Source organism: Anopheles nili, chromosome 2, assembly GCF_943737925.1.
Source record: "Anopheles nili chromosome 2, idAnoNiliSN_F5_01, whole genome shotgun sequence".
Taxonomy (NCBI): Eukaryota; Metazoa; Arthropoda; class Insecta; order Diptera; family Culicidae; genus Anopheles; species Anopheles nili.
In genome coordinates this window covers 59791496-59812021 of record NC_071291.1, presented here as the reverse complement: position 1 = coordinate 59812021, position 20526 = coordinate 59791496, and the positions used below count along the sequence as shown (strand labels likewise).

The window sequence follows — 20526 nt, the reverse complement described above, 5'->3', positions numbered from 1 at the left end:
ACCTAAAAAGTGTCCCTCCAAAGAACGTATATTACGCCATCGAACCTATTCTCGAAAACCCACCCGAACGAACACCCAGGTGCCCAGTTGCGTGGCCAAAACTCGGCAACACACATATGGAGGAATACTTTTTCATTTAATTAAATTCCACCCATTTCCAATCCGCGCTCTCAACCGACACGGGAAAAGCTGTAACAGCGGGTCCTGCAAATCCGCGTGGATTATTGTTCTCTTCCCTTTTTCGGACGAAGAAAGGACTATTTAAATTAGCTTCCCACGTCCCGAGGAACGTGGAATGCAACCTCGAGCGCTCATTATGAAATATTTATCGAACATTATTTCACCGCACCGGTCACCCACTCGATGGGGGAAGCGTCTTTTTAATATTCAGCGTCAGTCACCACGGCGTAAACGACGCTGGGAAAACAAACATTTTTCTCCCCCAACCCGGGTTGGACATTCTTCAGTCGAGGGGGGGAAAAACAATGGGGCGAAAACGACGAAGGACCCCATTATAAGAAAGGTTCCCGCAGTGCCATTCGTGAGCCGCTGCAACTATCTAGCCGACAGGATCGTACGCTCGATCCCGCCCGTGTGTAAAATATTTAAAACGCAATATTGAACGACTGTAAATTTTCCCAACAAATGCCACACCAAAATACCAACGTCCCATCCCTGCGCTATCGGTTCTTCGACAGCAGAATGACGGCGGGATTTCATCCCCCGGCAAAATGGCAACAAAGCGCACCCCCATCGCCACTCGTACGGATCTCGAACGATACCGAGTACCGAGTCAGACGTAACCAATAACGATGCAAAACGGGACAAAATAACTTCCCAGGGGGGAGGGGGTGGCTTCTTGATAACAAAACAAAACAACACAAAATCATACACAAATGGAAAAATGCCGACCGATTTCGATTCCGGATTCGATCACGATCCGCGAGCGGGGATGAAAGCGTCATTAGCGAGTCCTTGGTGTCCTTGGAGGGGTTGCAAGCTGGAGTTTCGTGCCTTCAGCACGGTGGTAAAAATTGCGCTAACCAAAGCTATGGTGAAAAAAAAATGAAACCCCCTATCCGTTGCCTAGACACCAACGGTACACGATGGCGAAGCTCAAGGCCTGCTGCGTTTGCAGCGTTTGTTCCGTCGGTCACTCTACAGACACACACCCACACATGATGAAGCGCAAAAAGGATATCGATATTACGGTACCATTGGGGAAGTGGATAGAGCAGCAGCAAAAAAAAATGGAAATGCAATCCCGGGCAAAAGTACCCGACGGTGGTAGCAATGTTTAGCAATTTCCAACAAAAGACACCGAAACGGCACCATTGCGAAACTGCCGGTGGCAGCAACAGCAGCAGTAGTGCGGAAATGAATCGAGACACCCCGCAAGGTCCAACATTGCGCGCTATATATAGGATGGTGAAGCTTGGACGCCGCACAATGCGCCGATGGTTGGAAAGCAACGTGTGCAAGGGAAAACATTCGACATTCGGCTTGCGCGAACGTGATACGGGCGCATGCCGGTGAGCCCTTCAGGTGTACTTATAACCTTTACCTGCTTGTGTCTTTCACTGCTATTGATTTCGGAAATGGGCAACATTTGCGCCTTAAGAAATGAAACCCGTGGATGCAATTCCCTTACATCAGCAGGAGTATTCTGCTAGCCAAGGAAAAGCGGCCAGAATACAGTCATACTGTGAACCTTTCGACGTCTTATTATAAACGCTTGTTAGAATCAAATAATTGCCATGAAAAGATCAATCGTAGGCTCTTATTTATAGAGAAGGGTAGTAGGATTTTTTTTTCGTTGAAAGTACTCGAACTACAACTCCTTTTCAATGCTGCAATTAACGATGAATCTTGCAGTAGTGTATTAAAAGTTTTGTACACTTGTTTACGCTTGTTTTTTTGGCTTTACAATATAAATAGTGCCGTTCCATTTGTGTGTTAAATATTCATAGAATGATGTTATTTTCGTTACACCCACCTAGCGATAGGGGGGAGAGAAAAAAAAAAGCAGCCACCATAAGCCAGCTTATAAATGCAGATTACCTCACCATTGGGGCGCCTCCATCGCACACATTGTATCATTTGCGACCACACCTAAAATTCCAATGAATATTGATTTTTACGATTATTAGCGCGGGTTTGCTGGCCACACTTTGTCTTCCCGCAGCTTCGGTTAGCGGCAGCGAAAATTATCAACACCGTCGAATAATGTTGCCGCTTGGAGCGAGAAAAACTTTTCCTCGCCACTAATTTTGTGGCTCCTTTTTTTTTTTTGCTTCTCAGTACGCTCGGTGTAATAGAGTGTGCAGGATGGAATTGAGTCCGTCGGAAGCGATTAATAAGACCACGCTCATCGCTGTCACGGAACGCTGCGCGAGAGCTTTGCCCGTGGCAGCAACAAAAAAAACCTCACCGTAGCATAATCTACTTGACATCCCATTAAGCTTTAATTCCTTCCTGCAAATAAGGAATCCTTGGGAAGCTCGAGTAGAAGCAAAATAACAACAACAAAAAAACACCCCCCGGTCAAGGTGGAAAAGGTTTCAAACCGATCACGAAGTTTGCCTGTTCCTGGCCGTGTAATAGCGTGCTGGCGAGAGTAATTCGTTTTCAGAAGCGTTAGAAATTGCGCTACGTGCGTTCGAGTGCCGGACACAAAAGTGCGCCATTTCATTGAGATATATCACTGTACACAAACGAGTTTGTACAATTTCGCTCGCTCTCTCTCTCTCTCTAGAGCCTTAAATAAATTATCAAGCCACACGGTGCGCTTATACGATCGACACTCGAACTCGAGTCTGGGCCCCATCTTCTCATACTTTATTTACACCTCTCGTGTACTGCGTGTGGCTTCGCCACGGGGCGTCACAGCATTCCGGTCCATTCCGGGACAGCCAGGTTGCCCATGACGCCAAGATGAAGCCAAAACTGAACGCACTCGCTTCAAGCAAGCGAGAAAACGGAAACACGAACGTGCTGCACACTCGACAACCTGCGCCAACAATAACACGCGCTTTAACCTTCCCCGCCGGTCGGGAAAGTAATTTATTTGCGTTTTAATTAAATTCTAATTCAATTATGGTGATGGTGGTTCAATTTTTTGTCCATTTAAAAAGTAATTATTTGCACCACGGGCGATTTCGCTCGTGGCGATGGTGAACCGATTTGAGCACGCGTTAGTTTTCGTCGCTTCGGTGAGATTTCTGCTTCAAGTGCGCCCCCCTGGGTGCAAACGGTGGAGTGCTTATGATGAAAACGGCATTTTGCTCCGTTCGGTGTCCCGGTGTGAGTGGAAAATGGCAATAAGCGACGGGAGTTTCGTTGCAAAAACAAAACAAAAAGAAACCTAGCTCTCGAGTGGCAGCATCTTTTTTTTTTGGGTAACCAATGTTGTCTAGTTGCATACTTACGTGCTCTGATTGTGGGCTCGGTGAAGCCCAGTTGTTTGGTATATGTTGGACGAGGCAGGGATCAAAACTGGACGGTCGTTTCTTTACGAAGTCAATCGGTAAGCTGTAGTCATCACAGACGGATATCTGAAAGTGCGAGAAAACACCATCGTTTAGCGATCGTTTCAACCATTCAGGAATTATGAGACATCCACTCGTAACACACGGTCTTTTGTAAACGTCCTTTGACACCCCGGTTACAACCATTGCCATATTGTAACCGTTGCGCGGTGGAAATTCTTCACTCAATCCCCATCCCGGTGCGCTCGGACGCCTTTTAAGTTTTGTCACCCTCTTTTCCCGGGTTTGGCACGGGAGCGACACTTCAGGAACCGGCTCGAAATATGCATAAATTTCCAATGCCATTGTTTTCGTTACATAATTCATACCGCATCAGGAAACCAACGCCGGGGTCTCCTTCTGCCCTTCTGGTCTGGGGGTCCTTTTTTGGATTCAGATTTTCCGAACCCACTGCCGGGCAGGGCGCACGGATCCTTCGTTTGATTATGGCGTTTACATTAAATTCAATTTCACCAGCGCGGCGTTAGCGGAGGCCACACATTGTGGTTGGGTATGGGTTAGCATCCGATGGTCGGGCTTAATCAAAGGGAAGAGAAGTATTTGCACAAGGGCCACAGCGGTAATGATACGACGATTAATACCACGCGATTGGGAAGGGAGCCAGGTCGGATCGACGACGTATCGACAAGTGTTTGCGTCGGTGCGTTTTGTTTAAATACACACACGTGCGTGCATCCACTTCGAATCAACCCTTATTTATGGACCTGCTCGGACCACCGTTCATATTACCATATTCACCCTGCTGGATGCTGAGTCCAAAAATGCTATCGGAATTTTATTCAAATAAAGCGTGCAGTTTTCAATTCCACATGCAGCGCATTCCATGCACGGTTCAAGCGGAATCGAATTTTCTCTTTCAATATCGGTTTGCTAATGGCATGCTAAAGTATTTTCAATCTCCAATTTATGCTTTCGAGACAGGCTTTACCAGGGAAATTATATACACTTCCTACCTTATTTAGATTACTTTTCATTATTCCTGCAATGGCTGCTGCTTCTAAAACATAATTTGGCCACAATTTTGCCCACGATTCGAAGCGCATTGTGGATGCTAGCGTGTGTGAGCAAAAATCATAACCTCACTTTGTTGAACCCTTTTTTCCCGCACGAGCCGCAACCGTTTACCGGAAGCGACTGGTTCCGACGCCGAGCATCGGCCGGTTCTCGAACATGCAGCAGTTTTAGCTCACACCCTTCGCTGCATATTATTCATATTCATGATTTACGGTCGCATTAACCTTAAATACGTTCGAATGCGTTGAGTACGGGTTCGGTTCGGTCGAAGCCAGCCCTTCTACGGACATGGACGGACGGACGGACGGACGGACGGACACACACCCGCCGTTATAACACGTTCCCGGTCCAGTCCCATCCCAATGAAATGAAATTTATTAAGCCGTAATCATTGCAAACAATACACAAACTCCACCAGCCGCTGCGGAGGGTGGCATTTTGGTCGACACGCTGCAAAATGCCGAAATGTTTGGCTTTCATTTCCGCCCGGGCCCGGTTGTTTGAGAGCAGTCCATCCCTGGGCCACGGTTGGATTTTTCTTCTAGCGAGTAGGGGATTGTGATGGACCAAAAAAAACCATGCAAAAATTAAAACATTGACCACCGTGCAGCGTTTGGAGAGCATAATTCATTCCAAATGATTTCGTATCAATTTCAATTACGCCTGTATTTGTAGCTTTTGATGATGGCTGCATTTTATTACACGCGCGCGCTAGCCCCATTAATTAAAGGCTCATGTGAAAATGATCGTTAGCGCGATGAACAATGGATGTTTTTTTTTTTCGTTTTATGCTCCTCACAAACCTCACTCAATATGGGTTCATTTGGTGATCGCAAGTCACATTTAATGTTCCGCAGTTTGCTCAAAAAAAAACGCAAAAAAGTTAGCAAAAAGATCAAATAAGAAATGTGCTGCAAGAATTCCTTCTAGCGTTTATAAATTTTAGAATTCATTTTTTTTAGAAACATTCCGGTCAATAAAAGTGCGCCAAATAGACAACGTCTTGTGTGATTTATTCATGTAACATCATGTAATAGATCCACCCAAACCAAACTTCCATCCAACAATGCAGCACAATCATCCCACTACGCCCGTTGGCATTAAACTTTCATACATAATGCTGATATATTGTGGCGAATGCGAGTCAAAGCGCAAGGATAAACAAAATCTGCACGCGCACAAATATTCACACCTTAACGCAATAGCGCCCGCCCCGAAAACAAGCGGACATAGATTTCACTTCACGGCTAAAGCAACTCCCGCGTGAAGGGGTTTTTTTTTGCTTCTCCACACCACCCACACGGAATAGCAAAAGCAAATGCCTCCACCGACCAACGTGGGTTCGTGAAAATTCAATAGAAACGAGGTACCTGCAATTTGTTTCGCCAAACCCCTTTTCGGGAATCTCGCTACCGTTCGACATTGCGCATAAATTCGACAAATTAGGCCTGCCAGCGGAGCCACGTGGGAGTGGGAGCAACCAAAAGAAGAAAAAAAAAAAGGGAAGAAAAAGCACCACTCTCTCACGGAAGCCACCTTGCGCCGGCTTACCACAGCGCGGATTTGCCGAAAATTCCGTCCACACCACCGGAAGGGGCAAATCAAATCAATTTCCGGCTATAAATCAAAGGTACAGCCGAAAGATGATTCCAATATCTCGCAGCCCGGCGCGGGCATGTTTCGCTGTGATCTGATCGTAATGGCCGTCGTCGTCGTCCTCGGTACACATGCCAAAAGAAAGGAGGGAGATCCTTACTCTCAAACCACTCCCAAGCCAAAACGTCACAGGAAACCGTCAGCCCGGAATTCCCGTTACAATCCGCAATGGCGAAAGACACAAGCCTTCTACGGGACGGTTCCTCCGGCACCGGAAATTGCTCGTTCCATTGTGAAGGACTGGTAAGCGAGTGGGTAGCGTTCGATCGATGCATGCGCTTCTTCGCGCAAACCGAGCGACGTGTTGAAGCGGTAAGATTTATGGCATCTCATTTGAATGCCGGGTGAAAGTGCCTACGGCCGCCATCTTCCACTATCGCCACTCGAACGCACCACACATGCCGACGTATGTAAATGGGGGGGGGGGGGGGGGTGGTTTATTTATTGAAAACACTATTTACATTTTATATTTATAACGTCTAATACTACGCGCCAGCGGCTCATTCGTCCTGTGTGTGTGTGTGTGTGTGTACATCGCTCCAGCGTGGATGGGGTGCGTGACGTAAAGCATCCTTAAGCTTCCTGCTCAAGGGTATTCCTTGCACAGGACCAACCATCGGTGACGGATTCTCCAATGCATCAACCTGTCTCGGTCGGTGGCTTGAGGTGGTTTTTTTTTGCTTCTCGCTACCGAAGTGATTTGATTTCACCCCAAAAAAAGGTGCACACCACCACTGGGGGGGATGAAAGATAGTGTAATCACGGAGCCACCCGCAACCCAGCGTTGCCGCAGGCAACAAATGGATCGCCTGTACGTATCCTTTCAACGCCCCCTCTTACACGATCTCTTGTGCTCTTGTAACGCTGGGGCGCAATCTACACGACACCCCGAAATCGATTCCCATTTACAACGGGTTGCCCGTTATTACGCGCCATTTGTAACAATTCCACGCTTCCCAATGGGAGCGGAATATTCACGAGCCCTTTTTCACGCGTACAGCATCGCGCACCGCCGCGTTGACATCAGACCGGTGCCGAATGTTTAATTACGCACTGCGAAATTGAGTCAAATTTGCATTTTAAGCACCAGCGACCACGTGTTGCTGTCGCGCGCGTGGGAGTTCCAATCATGGCTTCAATTAGCCCTGCGCTGGAAGAAGATTGTGGTGCTGGAAAGACCAACTGAGCGACGAGAAAAAGTGAGCTACAACACGGCTTCAAACGCCCAATCGAATGCACGAAGCGGAGGAACACAACAAAGTGGTGAGATTAATAGGGTTAGCGACATAAAATGTAATTCGCGTGTGGCTTGAGGCGTGAGGACGTACCCCGATCTTCACCGGGCAGGTATTTCCCATCCACCAAATCAAGCATCCCAAAACCCGGAACCCCAGTGGGCAGTAAAAATTCATTAAAATAGACATTTTATAGACAATCAATTTAACGCACCGACAAAACATTAACATACTTGTCCTGACGATAACGGCCCTAGGGGTGTTTGCGGTCAGGCCCCAGCTCACAGAACAAGGACAATGGTCGCGGTTCCGCCCGGTAATGGGGTTTGCGGTGAGTTTTATTTCTTGCAAGGTGCGTACCGAGCTGCACCCGAATGGGTTAGCTTTTATTGCTAAAAACCTGGCTGCCTGGCCTGACAAATGGGCATTTTATCGTGGGAATGTGATATCAATTGAATGGTGGCGTTACACTCGTCGTCGTTGCCGAGGGAGATTATACACCCTAAGGTTTGTTGGGCAGCACCAGCAGCGGCATAAAACCCCTTAACGGGATGCTGTTTGAGCTCCCAACTCGGTTGCCTCCAGTGGGAAGTAATTGCGCCTTGTTATACGACCGAAATAATGGTGCGCCAATAACAATCGTCCAGCCGGAACTTGCGGGGGGAAATATGATCCTTTTGGAATGGAAAATTCCTTCTGAATGTGTGAGAGAAAAAATCCTTCAGTGTTTGAGAGGGAGCGAAATCAAGCAACACTCCTTTTTTTCTTCGCAAAAATTAATACTTTCTTCACCATTCGCCATAAACTGCTTATCACGTTTTGTGCCTCAAAAAGTCGTGTAAAAAATATTTCAAACACACACAAGCACACCCGAACGGCTAATGTTGGCAAATTCGATCTGGTGAAGAGGTGGGAAAAAAAAATCAAATCTCCACCCACCACCAGACGGCAGACTTTTCACGTATTTAGCTCGCTTAAGTAATTCCCTCACGTAACGACTGTAAATCCACCACCGACCGTGAGCGTGATTTCGACGGCATCCCGTGCCTTCCTGCTTTCGGTCGTGATTTATCGCCGTGCTTTCTCCACCCTCGAAGCAACGACGAAGCAGAAGTGCAAATAAAATCCCCTTGCAACGAGTGCAACGCGCCACAACCTGAAGAGACACAACCCTGCAGCTGGCACCACCGTGGCAGCTGTTGCAAGTGCCATCTGTGGTGGGGCGCAACAAAAAAAAACCCAACCCAGCGGTGTCTCGGCGTTTCGGCAAAATCAATGTGTTGAAAAATGAACCATCATCACTCTTCCGCACAACAATCGTTGTCACGAACAAAATTCGCCACTCATAATTCGTTTTCGCGCACCTCGTTGTCGGGGGAAAATAAAGAACTTTCCAGCTTTCCCTAACCAGCCGCCCTGCGGGTAAGCTGCGGGTTTGGGGAGAGAAAACCAGATAAATCTCGAAGCCTGGGAAGGTTCGCTGCAAGTTATTGCTGTTATTATTACATAAATTGTTCCATCCCCGTGAGTTTGCGCCCCCCAAAAACCCACCACAGTCGCACAAGGCGCAAAAGTACAAGAAGCGCAGGAGAAGCGCTTCGAAATCACTCAACTTTTCGCCACCCAAACGGCTGATCGGCGCCGGCGTCGGAATGAGAAGTCAACAACCGTCGGGCCTGCTTCGCCCCGTTTTCACTAAATAAAACGATAAATTATGCTTAATGTATCTCCCCAGCGCAGTGGTCTCGAAATCCACGCGCAATGAAATAAAAACCCACCCACCCCCCGGGGGTGGTTTGTTTTTCCACCCGTCTGCGAGCTTTTGGAAGTTTTGCTCTTTCTCTACGCCCTCGGCCCGCTAGACGTAGAAGGCTTTCACGGCAAAGACGACCAGTCGGTCGGTCACAAAAGCAGACACCATGACGCCCAGGTCTTCTTATCATCTCGATTATCGCGCCCACAACCCTGCTTTCGGGTCTTTTTATCACTCGGTCGCTGCGGGCAATAAGTATGGTAAATCTTTCTTCGCTTTTCCCCGCTCGTTTTCGTATTTACATAAATCTTTCCCATGGCAGTGGCCACCGCAGCATCGCAACCACCAACCACGAGAAGCCGGAAAAAAGGGCCGGAAAAAAACCCCCCACGACAAAATCGAATCCACATAAACACTGGGCGCCCGCTCTGAAGCAAAAAAAAAGAGAAGGATTTACCATCCAATCTTCGCCCAGCAGGCGGCAGGGAAAATGATTCAATAATAATCATAATTTTCTCTGTCATCGCGCGGCTTGTTTCGGCTCTCTAATAAATGGCCGGCCTGGTTCTTGCGTAACCACGAGTGAGTCACCCATGAAGAGTATGAAGAAATCAGCACACCTTCAGGCTGTGACACACGACGGCTGTTTTTCTGTGTCTGTACCATCGATGGTTAAAGCCAACGTGCCGCAATCTTGCTCGAAACTACTTCTGATTTCCGGCAACTACAATCGTAACTATTTATTGAATCCGCTTAACTGTCCGGTCCGGCTAAAAGTCGAACATATTCGCAAGTTTTTCGGCTACGACAGTGTCCTTCGGAATCCTGTGCCAATGCTCCCCTACACACGCGGTTCCAAAACGTGGTTCGTCCCGGATACGAAAAGCCCCTTTAGATCATCCCCGTCGAGATCCTCAAAGTCAAGTCGTCTGTGCGAACGGAAATGAAGAAAAAAAAAAAAAGGACACCCCCCACTGACGATGATGATGATGATGATACCGTGGGCCGTGTCCGCGCGCTGCGGTATGCGTGTGTTATGAGATTGACGGAGCGGTCGTTATGGCGAAATGGGATGGCAAAAAGAAAAAAAAAATATTGGGATATTTCACGAGCCCATGACGTACATCCACGGGCTTGTGGGATTTGCTCCATCCACCAGCATCGAGCCCTTCGCCGGCCGGTTTCGATTACCTTCCCGGTGGGAAGGTTCAACCGAGGAACAAGAAGTCCTTACGAGGAACAAGAAGGCCCCCTCCCGCGTAAGGATATTGACAAAACGTACCAACCAACCGAGCGGCTCCACATGTGTGGGTTGGTGTAGAAAAACGCAAACCTCTCTGCGACCAGCGACCGGTTTCCGTACATGATTATAATCCGAGTAGGATTTGTACTACCGGCTCTGTTTTTGAAGTTTGTTTTTTTCTTCTTCTTCCCCTTGCAAACCACCCCCCCTCCCCCCCCCCCCCGGGATAGATTTATTATGGGCGAGCTTATCTGTTGACGCAGTGATATGGGCGAAAGTTTTTGGCAGATTTGTCGAACGGAAATCGTAATAACCTGGAAATAATCTTATCCCCTCTAAACCACTGGGCGTCTTGTTCGGCTCGGCTGTGCACGGGGCCAGGGAAACGGCACAAAATTTCATCCGGCACTGAGCGCAAGAGTGAGTGTGGGTGGAGGTGGTTGGAGAACGAAAAAAAAAGAATGAAAAGAAAATATGTTCCCGCAGCAACGGCCTCCTGCGATCAAAGAAGGATCCTGGTATGAACGGGCCTACTTTGATGAAGTACGCTTGGCTTAAATTTTGTATTCATGGAATAACGAAAAAACCCCAACCACACAAGCTCGTGTGCATATGTCCCACCTCCCGCTATAGGTGGTGTGTATTGCATAACCTCACTTATGTTCTACCCATCTCGAGATGGATCGATATCAACGCCATACCAGTGGCGCTTTGGCCCACGGATAAGCCACCCATTTTCGGGGTGGGAACATCCTGCCATTGCACTTGCCGTCGTGGTGTGGGTGAAAAAACAAATGGCGCCCAACACGCTGTTCAACACCTGCTTCCTGTCCAAGGGAGCTCACTGAGCGTACCGACGAGCAGCGGGCTTCAGATGACAACCGGTGGAAGCATTCAATCTGCCTTTCGCCTAGACTATGCACTTTCCACGATTCGTCAAATATTCATGAACTCCATGGCAGAAACAATAGCCCGTTCTGGGTGGCAGCCAGCGAAAAGAACACCAGCAGTGGGAGAGAAAAAAAAACCCCACAATACGCATATCCTTTTGCGACAAAATGTCGAGCCTCGCGTGACGGCTTCGTCCTCGGCGAGAACAAAACCAGAGAGAGAGAGAGAGAGAGAGAGAGAGAGAGAGAGAATGAAAAAAGTACACAACCAAACACCTTTGCCTCGCTGCTGTCCTTGCAGGAAGATTCGGTTTCATTTAGTTCCCCCTTCCGCCCCCAAAACACTACGGTATAATCGCGTCCTCTCAATCAAGGAAATGGAAAAGGACACTTTTGTGGTACGGGGCCGCCTCCACCCCGCGCCAGCCACGCGGGTGTGATAAATTAAGATGTGTACGAAGTGAAACTTTATATCCTGCTCGAGCCACCGCCTCGATGCGGAACGGACACAAAAAGGATGCATCGACGAGGGTGTCGAAGTAAGGACGATGTAACCTTCGCACCGGGGTGTGGGTGGGGTGGAGGGGGATGGGGGGTGGGGGGGAGGGAAGCAGCATAATGATGAGATGTTTTGACAGCTGCGGTTCAGTTAGCATCAATTAGGATCAGGTTCGGGACCGAGAACCGTTCCAGCATCCGCCATCAATCTCATGGTACTCGAACGCGTGGGCGCCGCCCTCTACCCGTGTGTGTATGTGTGTGTACGTGTGTGTATGTGCGCGTATGTCATAAATATTAAATTTTCGAACAATTTGCACCAGAACCCGCACCGTTTCGCCACCGGATGTGGCTGCGGTTCCTTCTAAGTGTGCTCGCTGGCTGGAAGAAGGACCTCTTGACCCAAGGCCGCGCAGATTGTGCTGACAAATTGAAACTAATGATTCATCCATCGGCCCACCAGTGAGTGTCCGGAATGGGGGCCATTTCGCCGCCGCAGCAAGTCTGACCGCAATCAGCCGCTAATGAAGCATCGAGCAGCACCGAAATCTGAGCACGTCTCGCGGCTGGACGGTTGGTGTCCTTATGATTCACCGGTTCGAGCGCCACCCATACTAACCTGGAACGGGGGAGAGAGAGAAAAAAAAAAGAAACCCAAACGAAGGAGAATATTAAAAATCAATATTTTACCCAAATGGATGTCGGTCAATGTGGAAATGGAGCCCACAAAAAGCCCGGGGGCGTTTCGGTTATGCACACGGATCCTTTTTTTTCTTTCTTTGGTGTTAGTACCGCGATCCTAGTGCCGAATGGGGATGGAATGAGAGCACACACAGAAAAAAAAATGTAAAATTCATAAGCTACCGGAGCGGCCAACCTATTCAGGTTGGCAAGTTTTTGGCAACATTATTTTTTTTTGGCCTTTTCTCCCTCTTTCCCAACTCGGGTTTGCTGCCTCCCATGGGACGAGACGTTTGTTTGCGTGTGGTTGTTTTTTTTTGTTGCTATTGTCTTCTTCCTTCCATCCTCCCAAGAACCTATTCCGGTGTGGACCTGTCTGTCCTAGACAGGCGACCGAAACTATTTCCCTTGACTATCCACCACGACCACGAGCACGCGGGTGAACTGTAACGCCGTCTCAAGAGCCCTTAGTGAGCCATTTTTTACCATCTTTATGTGGCCGTTTTCTGTGCTGCCACCCGTGGGTAACCCTTGCCAGCCCGTGCCACAGGCCAAACACCAACCCCGCCGGCACATTTTTTTGGCACATAGATGTGAAGAGACATCGAAACATAAACAATTTTATGGGCAAACTTTCCTTTCGCCACAGATAAACAATCTGCTCCCCGGTGGGTGGATTCGGTGATTTTTTATCTTGTTACTTTTGGTATTTCTTTGCACGCCGTCGTGCGGTTCTATAGTTTCGATCTGTTTCCTCTTTCGGTGGTAAGCGCAACAGCAAAAAAAAAAGAAGAAACAAATTCGCAGGTGAACTCTTTTCCCCATCCACAGGTGGATTCACAACACAATCACGCAGAGTGTGTTGCTCCTTGCGAGGATATCAAGGATGTCGGTAAACCGAAGCAGAAAGAGAGAGAGAGAGATGATAAAGGGAATGGAAACGGCCAAAAGGTTGGATGGGGGAGGGCGACTTCAACCGGCAGCATTCCTTGTGCGCATATGTTACATAACCATAAAAATCAAAATGAAGGCAAGGAAGAATGGAATTTGAAGAATTTCCGGCACTTAACCGGAAAGCATTTCGCGAAAGCATCCCGCTCGGGACGCAGGAGCAAAATTAACATTGTTTCCAGCCGCTTCCCACCGGTGGTTAGAGTTAAAGCCGATGGAACCGTATCGGAATTGCGGGTCTTTTGCTTCAACGCATCGACCATCTTCGGGTGGATTTGCTTTTCTCGCCAAATGGCACCGGGTGCCGTTTTGCTAACCGCAAAAACGCTGTCCGGACCATTGGATTGTTGCCGTTGCGCAGGTTAAATTGGCTTCGCTTTAACAGATAAACGTTAACCTTATCCCCCTCAGCCGGTGTTATCCGCAGATGCCGTTACAGGTCATTTTGATCAAGTGAAAATTCCACGCTCGGGGTTTTTTGGGTACAATAATACGGACATTCCTTTTCTGGTGATCCCCTTCGAAGGCGGATGCTCAAGGCGTTACAAAAGGGACAAACATTCATTCTTTATTTATCCACCACCCTGGCATGTTGCAGAAACAAACAAAAAACGCCTGCAAAAACAATAAATCAAGTAAAAATGCACACCCTCAGAGGCTGGCGGTAGTCTCCTCGCTTTGCTTTCGCTCCCATTTTAAAGCTAAACTTTTCATCGAGGCATCTCGAGACTTGGTGATTTTTCTGCCTTATCACTACACAAACGCGTTGCCCAGCGGATTGAGCCACCGCGCCGCCGTAAGGAATGGCGTGAAATGGTCCGTTTATTTTTTATTTTATTTTATAGTCCTCGCTGCTATGGGACTATGGCATGGGTATGGTTGAATCTCATAGAACCAGTGAAAGCCCACACGATCGCAATAAAAATATAATTTTATAACTCTTCGCATGGTGCTGCGTCGTTATGCGTGAAATGTGTGGAGGAGAAACTTTTAACTTTCCTTTTGATCCTTGCAAAGGCGCGCAGCCTACAGAGCGGCAATTTAAGCGAAGGAAGCCAATATCGAACATTATGATTGCAAAGATTTTTGGCATATTGTTTACACTCTTGCCAGAAAACAAGCGATTGAGTTAAGGGGAATGCAAGCAAAGCATGTGGAAAATTACATAAGAAAACAGCATCATTTAGCTATTTGGGATTAAGTTACGAAGTCAAGATAGTCTGTTGAAAGCGTGAAGACGTTAACATTATATTGGCATATCGCATCAAATGATGCTGATTTCTCAATATTTAAAAGCGGAATAAACTACTTCTCTCTTCCTTCTCACTTCATACGGCATGTAAAAGTTTTTTTGTTGCTTGTAATAGATTGTAAAAGGTTGTTGGTCAAAAAAAGGTTCTATAGTTATGACGTAGCAGTTAAATCCATCATAAATGCTATGGAATTTCGAAGCTGCACTCCATGTACTTTATTTTCAACACGATATTCAAAAAGACAACACGAAGGACCTCACGATATCCAAGGACAAATGATTCAATGACTGACAAATTCGAAGTAAAAAATCGATAGCATGCTTGTCGTAAACAACATCCATCATAACTATATCCTGCAACCTTCTGGCTTCTATTTGATTGTAATTTCATAGACAAAGTGCCCTGAAAATATATCTCCAATATTCACTGTCATAATACTAAGACGAAGTAATTTTGATTGGAATTTTTTCAAATTTCGCATTTCTTGATGAACCCTACGTAACGACATTGTGTATAATATTACATAACAATAACATAAAATCTACATACTATCTGGTTCACATTATGAAACAGAAAACAGAGGGCACGTAATGCATTAATAATTCACAAATTTAAACTAAGATATAAATGCTCTTCATTTTGATATTTGCTTCAATTAAAGCATAATTTGAGTAATACACACAACTTTTTGAAAGAAATAAATCCATTCTCGTAAACGCCCTCAAGCACTTAGCCTCCCAAACAACTTCTCGCTCGGTGGATCATCGATTTATGAACCTCCGAGCATGTCACGCAGATGAATTTCTCCCAGGTTGAACGTGTAAACGCGTCGATAAAATAAAATTGGGCACTTTTCAAGCACCATTTCTCGCTGTTTTCCGCGCTTAACAGCGAACGCTAATGGCGTGCGCCTGTATGATTTTGAATTGCTGCGCTCCAAAGCGTTCCCTTCGAGAGGAGAGAAAGAGAGAGAGAGTGAAAAAAATTGGCAAAGCCCAATTTCCTGCAACATTCCAGATTGCAATTGCCGTGGCGTACCCCGCGAACGGGATCCCGATCGGGTCGGGAAAACATCCGCCACGGGGCATCGGGAAAACGGGACCTAGCGTGGCAGCAAAAAAAAGAAAGAGGAGACGCATAAAATCTGAAAAATGGAATATTTAACACCTCCGGGCGTTCAGGTGAACCTGTTTCCCGAACCGCTCGATGCTCAAATCGCCCAAAATCACAACTAAACAGAGCGAACGTAATTATCATTAATCTTTCGGCCCTTGCGGCGCCTTCGCGAATCGCGACCCGGAGGAGGTTTGGTTTACGAGTTTCAGGAGAAATTCCCCAACGAAGATTAAAATATCTAATTCCACGGTCGTCTACGCACCAACTAAACCATCCGCTGAAGGCTTCACACCGCATCCCGAATGGCTGCCATATCGTTCCATAAAGATTTACGGAGACTGACGCAACAAACAAGCCGAGCAAACAAGGGCCCACCGATCGTGAACGCGATGTGAATAAATACGATTACGACACGGGGGTGCACGATGAGCCCTAAGATGAGCCCGATGGGTGGGCCAAAACGCTCGCCAAAATGAATGATTAATGACTTCATCAGCCCGAAAGCAAGACACGTCAACTTGAGATGAACCCCATTAAATGCCGTTTCCGGGTGGGTCGAATCGAATAAAGACGATACCTCCAGCCGAATGGCCAGGATCCTGCGAGCAGGTGAGCTTAGAAGTAAATGTTGCACACCATCCAAATGGGGACCCCATCCGTAACGGGCCATAATCTCTGGGGCTACAATATGCCTGCTTGTCGGCCGACTTTGCCGCAGTATTTTCCGCGGCATTCTGTGGCCCGTAAAGCCGAAGAGGGTTTGGTATTTGAATTTTCATTTCAACGCGTTAAAGTGAAGAGTGATTACGAGCGGCGAAAGGGCGGAAAAACCTCGAAGCCAAACAGCCGTTTAACTGAAACATCCCTTCGGGTTTTTCGGCACGCAAAAACCACCCCCCATTATGCACCTTCAGTGTTACAGCAGCCGAAACGCGCGTTCGGACATTCGGCCTTTCCGAAACCGCGGTTTTACAGGGATCACAAATGCGAGTGGTTCTCGCGTGCCATGGGCAGCTGGGCCCAATTTTAATGTGCTCCGGGTTTGGACCGAACCGGTGTTGGGTGGAACAAAAAAAACATTCCCACCCACTCTCGTAACCGGATGCCGGTTTCTACCGACGGTTCTGATCCGACATTATCTTCCTGCATCTTTTGGGGTAATTTTTACGTGTCTGCTCTTCCGCAACCGAGCTGGAGCGCGCCCCGTGCGCCGTTACATAAATTTTGCACAACATATTTTATAAATTTCCAACAAGCAGTGAAATTGTCTGCACTTAAGCGTCCGCTATGCTGCCGCTGGTCCGGCTGCTGTTACGAGAGATGAGCCCCGTGTGTATGCGAGGAGGGTCTGCAAAAAAAAAGCGATTAAATAGTACCGCACGAGCTTGCACCGCAGTGAATTGCAGGTATGCCATGTCATCCAGCGGATGTAAGGGGGCAAAAAATAACGGAAACGATTAGCCGAGCCACACCGAAATAAGCTCGTTTGGATAGCGTTTGCATAGTATTACGGGGCGCAATTTGCATAAAATCTCTTCCGTAGCGTTCTTTTCTTGCGTTCTTTTCCGGATCTTCATTTCATGCTCCTCTACGGTAGTGGCCAGTTTCAAATTTATTCTTGTAGTTTGTAACTAAATAGCTAAAGAAAAATGAAGTTGATATTCCTAACTCAATATTGACAGCTGTCAGTTTCCTACGGCCCGTGATTCCATGGCCTACTAATGAGCTCTTGGCTAACTTGGTGGCTTAAAAATGGATAACTTGCATCATTCAAATAATTGATCGCATTGTCAAACCGTTAATACGCACGAAGGTGGCGTGCCAACTCAGTAAAGAGTAACGAGGCGTTTTCGTAAACGGTGTGGAAACATCGTTAAACAAATAAAACACCCAACCGAGCGCCAGCGCGATGGAAGCAACAGATTTCGTGCGCTAAACACGACCATACCTCACCAACTACTTCACGCTATTACATCGTGCTAGAATGGTATCGTACACACTCTGATTACTATTTTCCTCCTCATCATCGCTCACCAGACCGCCACCACGCAACGCCATGCAAAATTAAACACAACGAGGCGAGGCGCCACTATTGCATTAGGCTCCGTTCTCACCATCAATTCAGCCGAGTGTACAAAACCTATTCGCGTCCTTTCCAGTTCCTGCGCGTCCGGGGGAACCGGCCAAACTGTGGACGCGGACGGTCAACTATTATTATCTTATTTCACGCACCACTGCTCCCGAATGGCCCTGCCAAACTACCAAAGCGAGTGGGTCTTGATTTCTCGGCCAACTGACACCGGTCAGCGGTGGCGGTTTGCGGGCGTCAGGAATTTTCACATTAAACGCAAACACGAAACACTTCGCTACTCTTGAACGAACAGGGGGAAGAGAAAAAAAAACAACAACTACCAGCCTGCGACACGTGTAGGCGTACCAGTAACGCATTACTGGGACACCGTGACCGGAACCAACCACCCCGGGCTGAGGGTAGTTTTGGCACAGGTTGAGATAATTAACCGGTGGATGGATGATTTACCACACTCGATCCCATCCGTAACGCGTGTCTCGTGTGCCCCATTAAACTGCCAGTCGTGCGGCGGAAGATTTTGAGACTTTGAGGTTAGGAAAAATGGTGCCTACAATCCGTGCGGTGGAGCAAAATCTGCGTCTGGTCGGTCGTTGCCACCATATGTTGCCCCCACCGGAAGACGCCACCAGAGACAGCGTGTCTGCGTGGGGACGAGTCAATTTAGGGCGCTTTGTTCCCGTAAATGCGAATGCTGGAAAGCTACGCAACAAAGCGCTTCGAGTGGGGGGAGGACGAGCAAAAAAAAAAATAGAAGTAAACCACTTTCCGTAAGCCGCATTTGCATAATCTGCTCGTATGTAAGTGTCCGCCGGTGTTCATTAAAATCACTTTCGGTGCGAATGGTTTCACACCGGATACGAGAAAACCCGTCCAGACGAAAAAGTTTATCGCAAGACACATCCTATTAGGTGACTATCCCGGACTACGGGACTTCCGGGAGATCCTGCAGGAACGCCGCTGTGCCGATGGCACGAACCGTAATTGACGAAAAATGCTAATCAGTGACGGTTCCCAGACAATAAACCGGAAGCAAACTCAGCCCCCCAGCCACCCAAAAAGCGGGTTTCGGTAACTCTTTCGCACGAGCAAAACGTCACGAAGGCAGCGGGTTGTATTTAAATGAGATTATTATTAATTTCACTAAGCCATTTTGGGCTGCTTGGTTTGCGAAAACACTGTGCGCTAAATTAGACCCACATTTGTTCGGGCCCGACGGTAGCTAACCTTAACAAGCGAAGCTTAAGCTAAACATCTGCCTGGAAGTGCAATTATCATCTCACTCCCTTGCGCCCAGCTCGAGGAGAAAATGTCATTTTGAGAGTTCTCACAAATGAATGGATAAGGGGCATGCATATTTTTTTTTTTGAAAAATAATGAAGGTTTTACTTCTAGCGCCCGTTTTGCTCCAAATCATTTTCATACATTTTTCACACACCAAACCCCGTGCTGGTGTTTGGCGTGCATGAAACTGCCACCGGATGTCCTCATGTGGTGTCCCATCACAGCCCACACACACACACACGACCACAAACATACACATCTGCAACTGCAACCACGCCAGGGAAAATGACAACTTTTTCCACCACTATCGCAGCCTACATCAAAGCCATAATCAAGTCATAAAAAGCGGATGATAACGTGCCCAGGGATGCCTTTGTTCGTTAGGGGATAACATTTTCCCCCCCGTGTGTTCCGCCGGCCTTTGCCACGCGTCCTTTTATCGGCACAATTTTTTTTTTCGCCCTCCCATTTCGCCTTTATTCAAACCGGACGTAGGCCCGAATGTCACATTGGCGGCGGGATTCGGTAAAAGGTCCTTGCTCCTGGTGCTACGCCAGAGTGCTGGTCAACGTTCGCTCGTCGGTGGGTTTCAATACCTCTATCATCAGACTGCTATCTCCTATATCCGGCAGGGCCGTGTAAAAGTCATACCAGAGAGGTAGAGTCGGTTGTGGCTATTTTTAGAGTTCCCTTTCTGGTCGGCATTACGCTTCTGGTTCGCTAAACAGCACCGTTTGACCTCGAGGAAATCTCTTCGAGGCCAGTTCACCTGTCACAGTGCCAACGGAAATCACCGGTGATAATGTTGCAAAAAAGTACCAGTAAAAAGCGTCAGTTTGCGTTCATCATTTGAAAGGGTAAACGTCTGTCCAGGAAGTCTGTACAGGAGCATAAGATTTTATGGACATTGTCATAGTTGTCAAAGTTACTTCCAGCTTTTCGATTCCGAAGTGTCACTAACGGAGCTCTAACGTGCAAAATATTACCGCACTTTAAGCGCATTAAAATGTTTAATTTGATAAAAATACGTACTGATGAAACTTCGACCTTTTAGGGTGTATTTATTAACCCGTGATTCTGAAACATAATACAATTGCTTCTGTGAAGCATTTATCCGTCTCCATTGCAAACGAAACCAACCGGTTCGGATCAGAAAATCGCTCGCAGCGTTTTGTTGTTCGGTAAAGAAAAAAAAAGCACAAAAATACGTGAAGTGAGCCAAAAATAAGCCCGGTACACTTCAGCAGTCAATCCGGCTGCCGCGTATCATTTCCTTCCCTACGGTGAAACGCGACCATGGAAACTCGAGAAGCAA

The 20526-nt window shown here is 47.4% G+C and overlaps 1 protein-coding gene across 1 annotated transcript in view; it reads right to left on the bottom strand.

The window, feature by feature from the left end:
• LOC128721511 (uncharacterized) overlaps window positions 1–20526 on the bottom strand; it is an 86518-nt gene that overhangs the window by 9964 nt on the left and 56028 nt on the right. The window contains exon 4 of the mRNA XM_053815269.1: window positions 3429–3554. Coding sequence (XP_053671244.1) covers window positions 3429–3554 — 126 coding nt within the window. The remainder of the gene's footprint in view (window positions 1–3428; window positions 3555–20526) is intronic.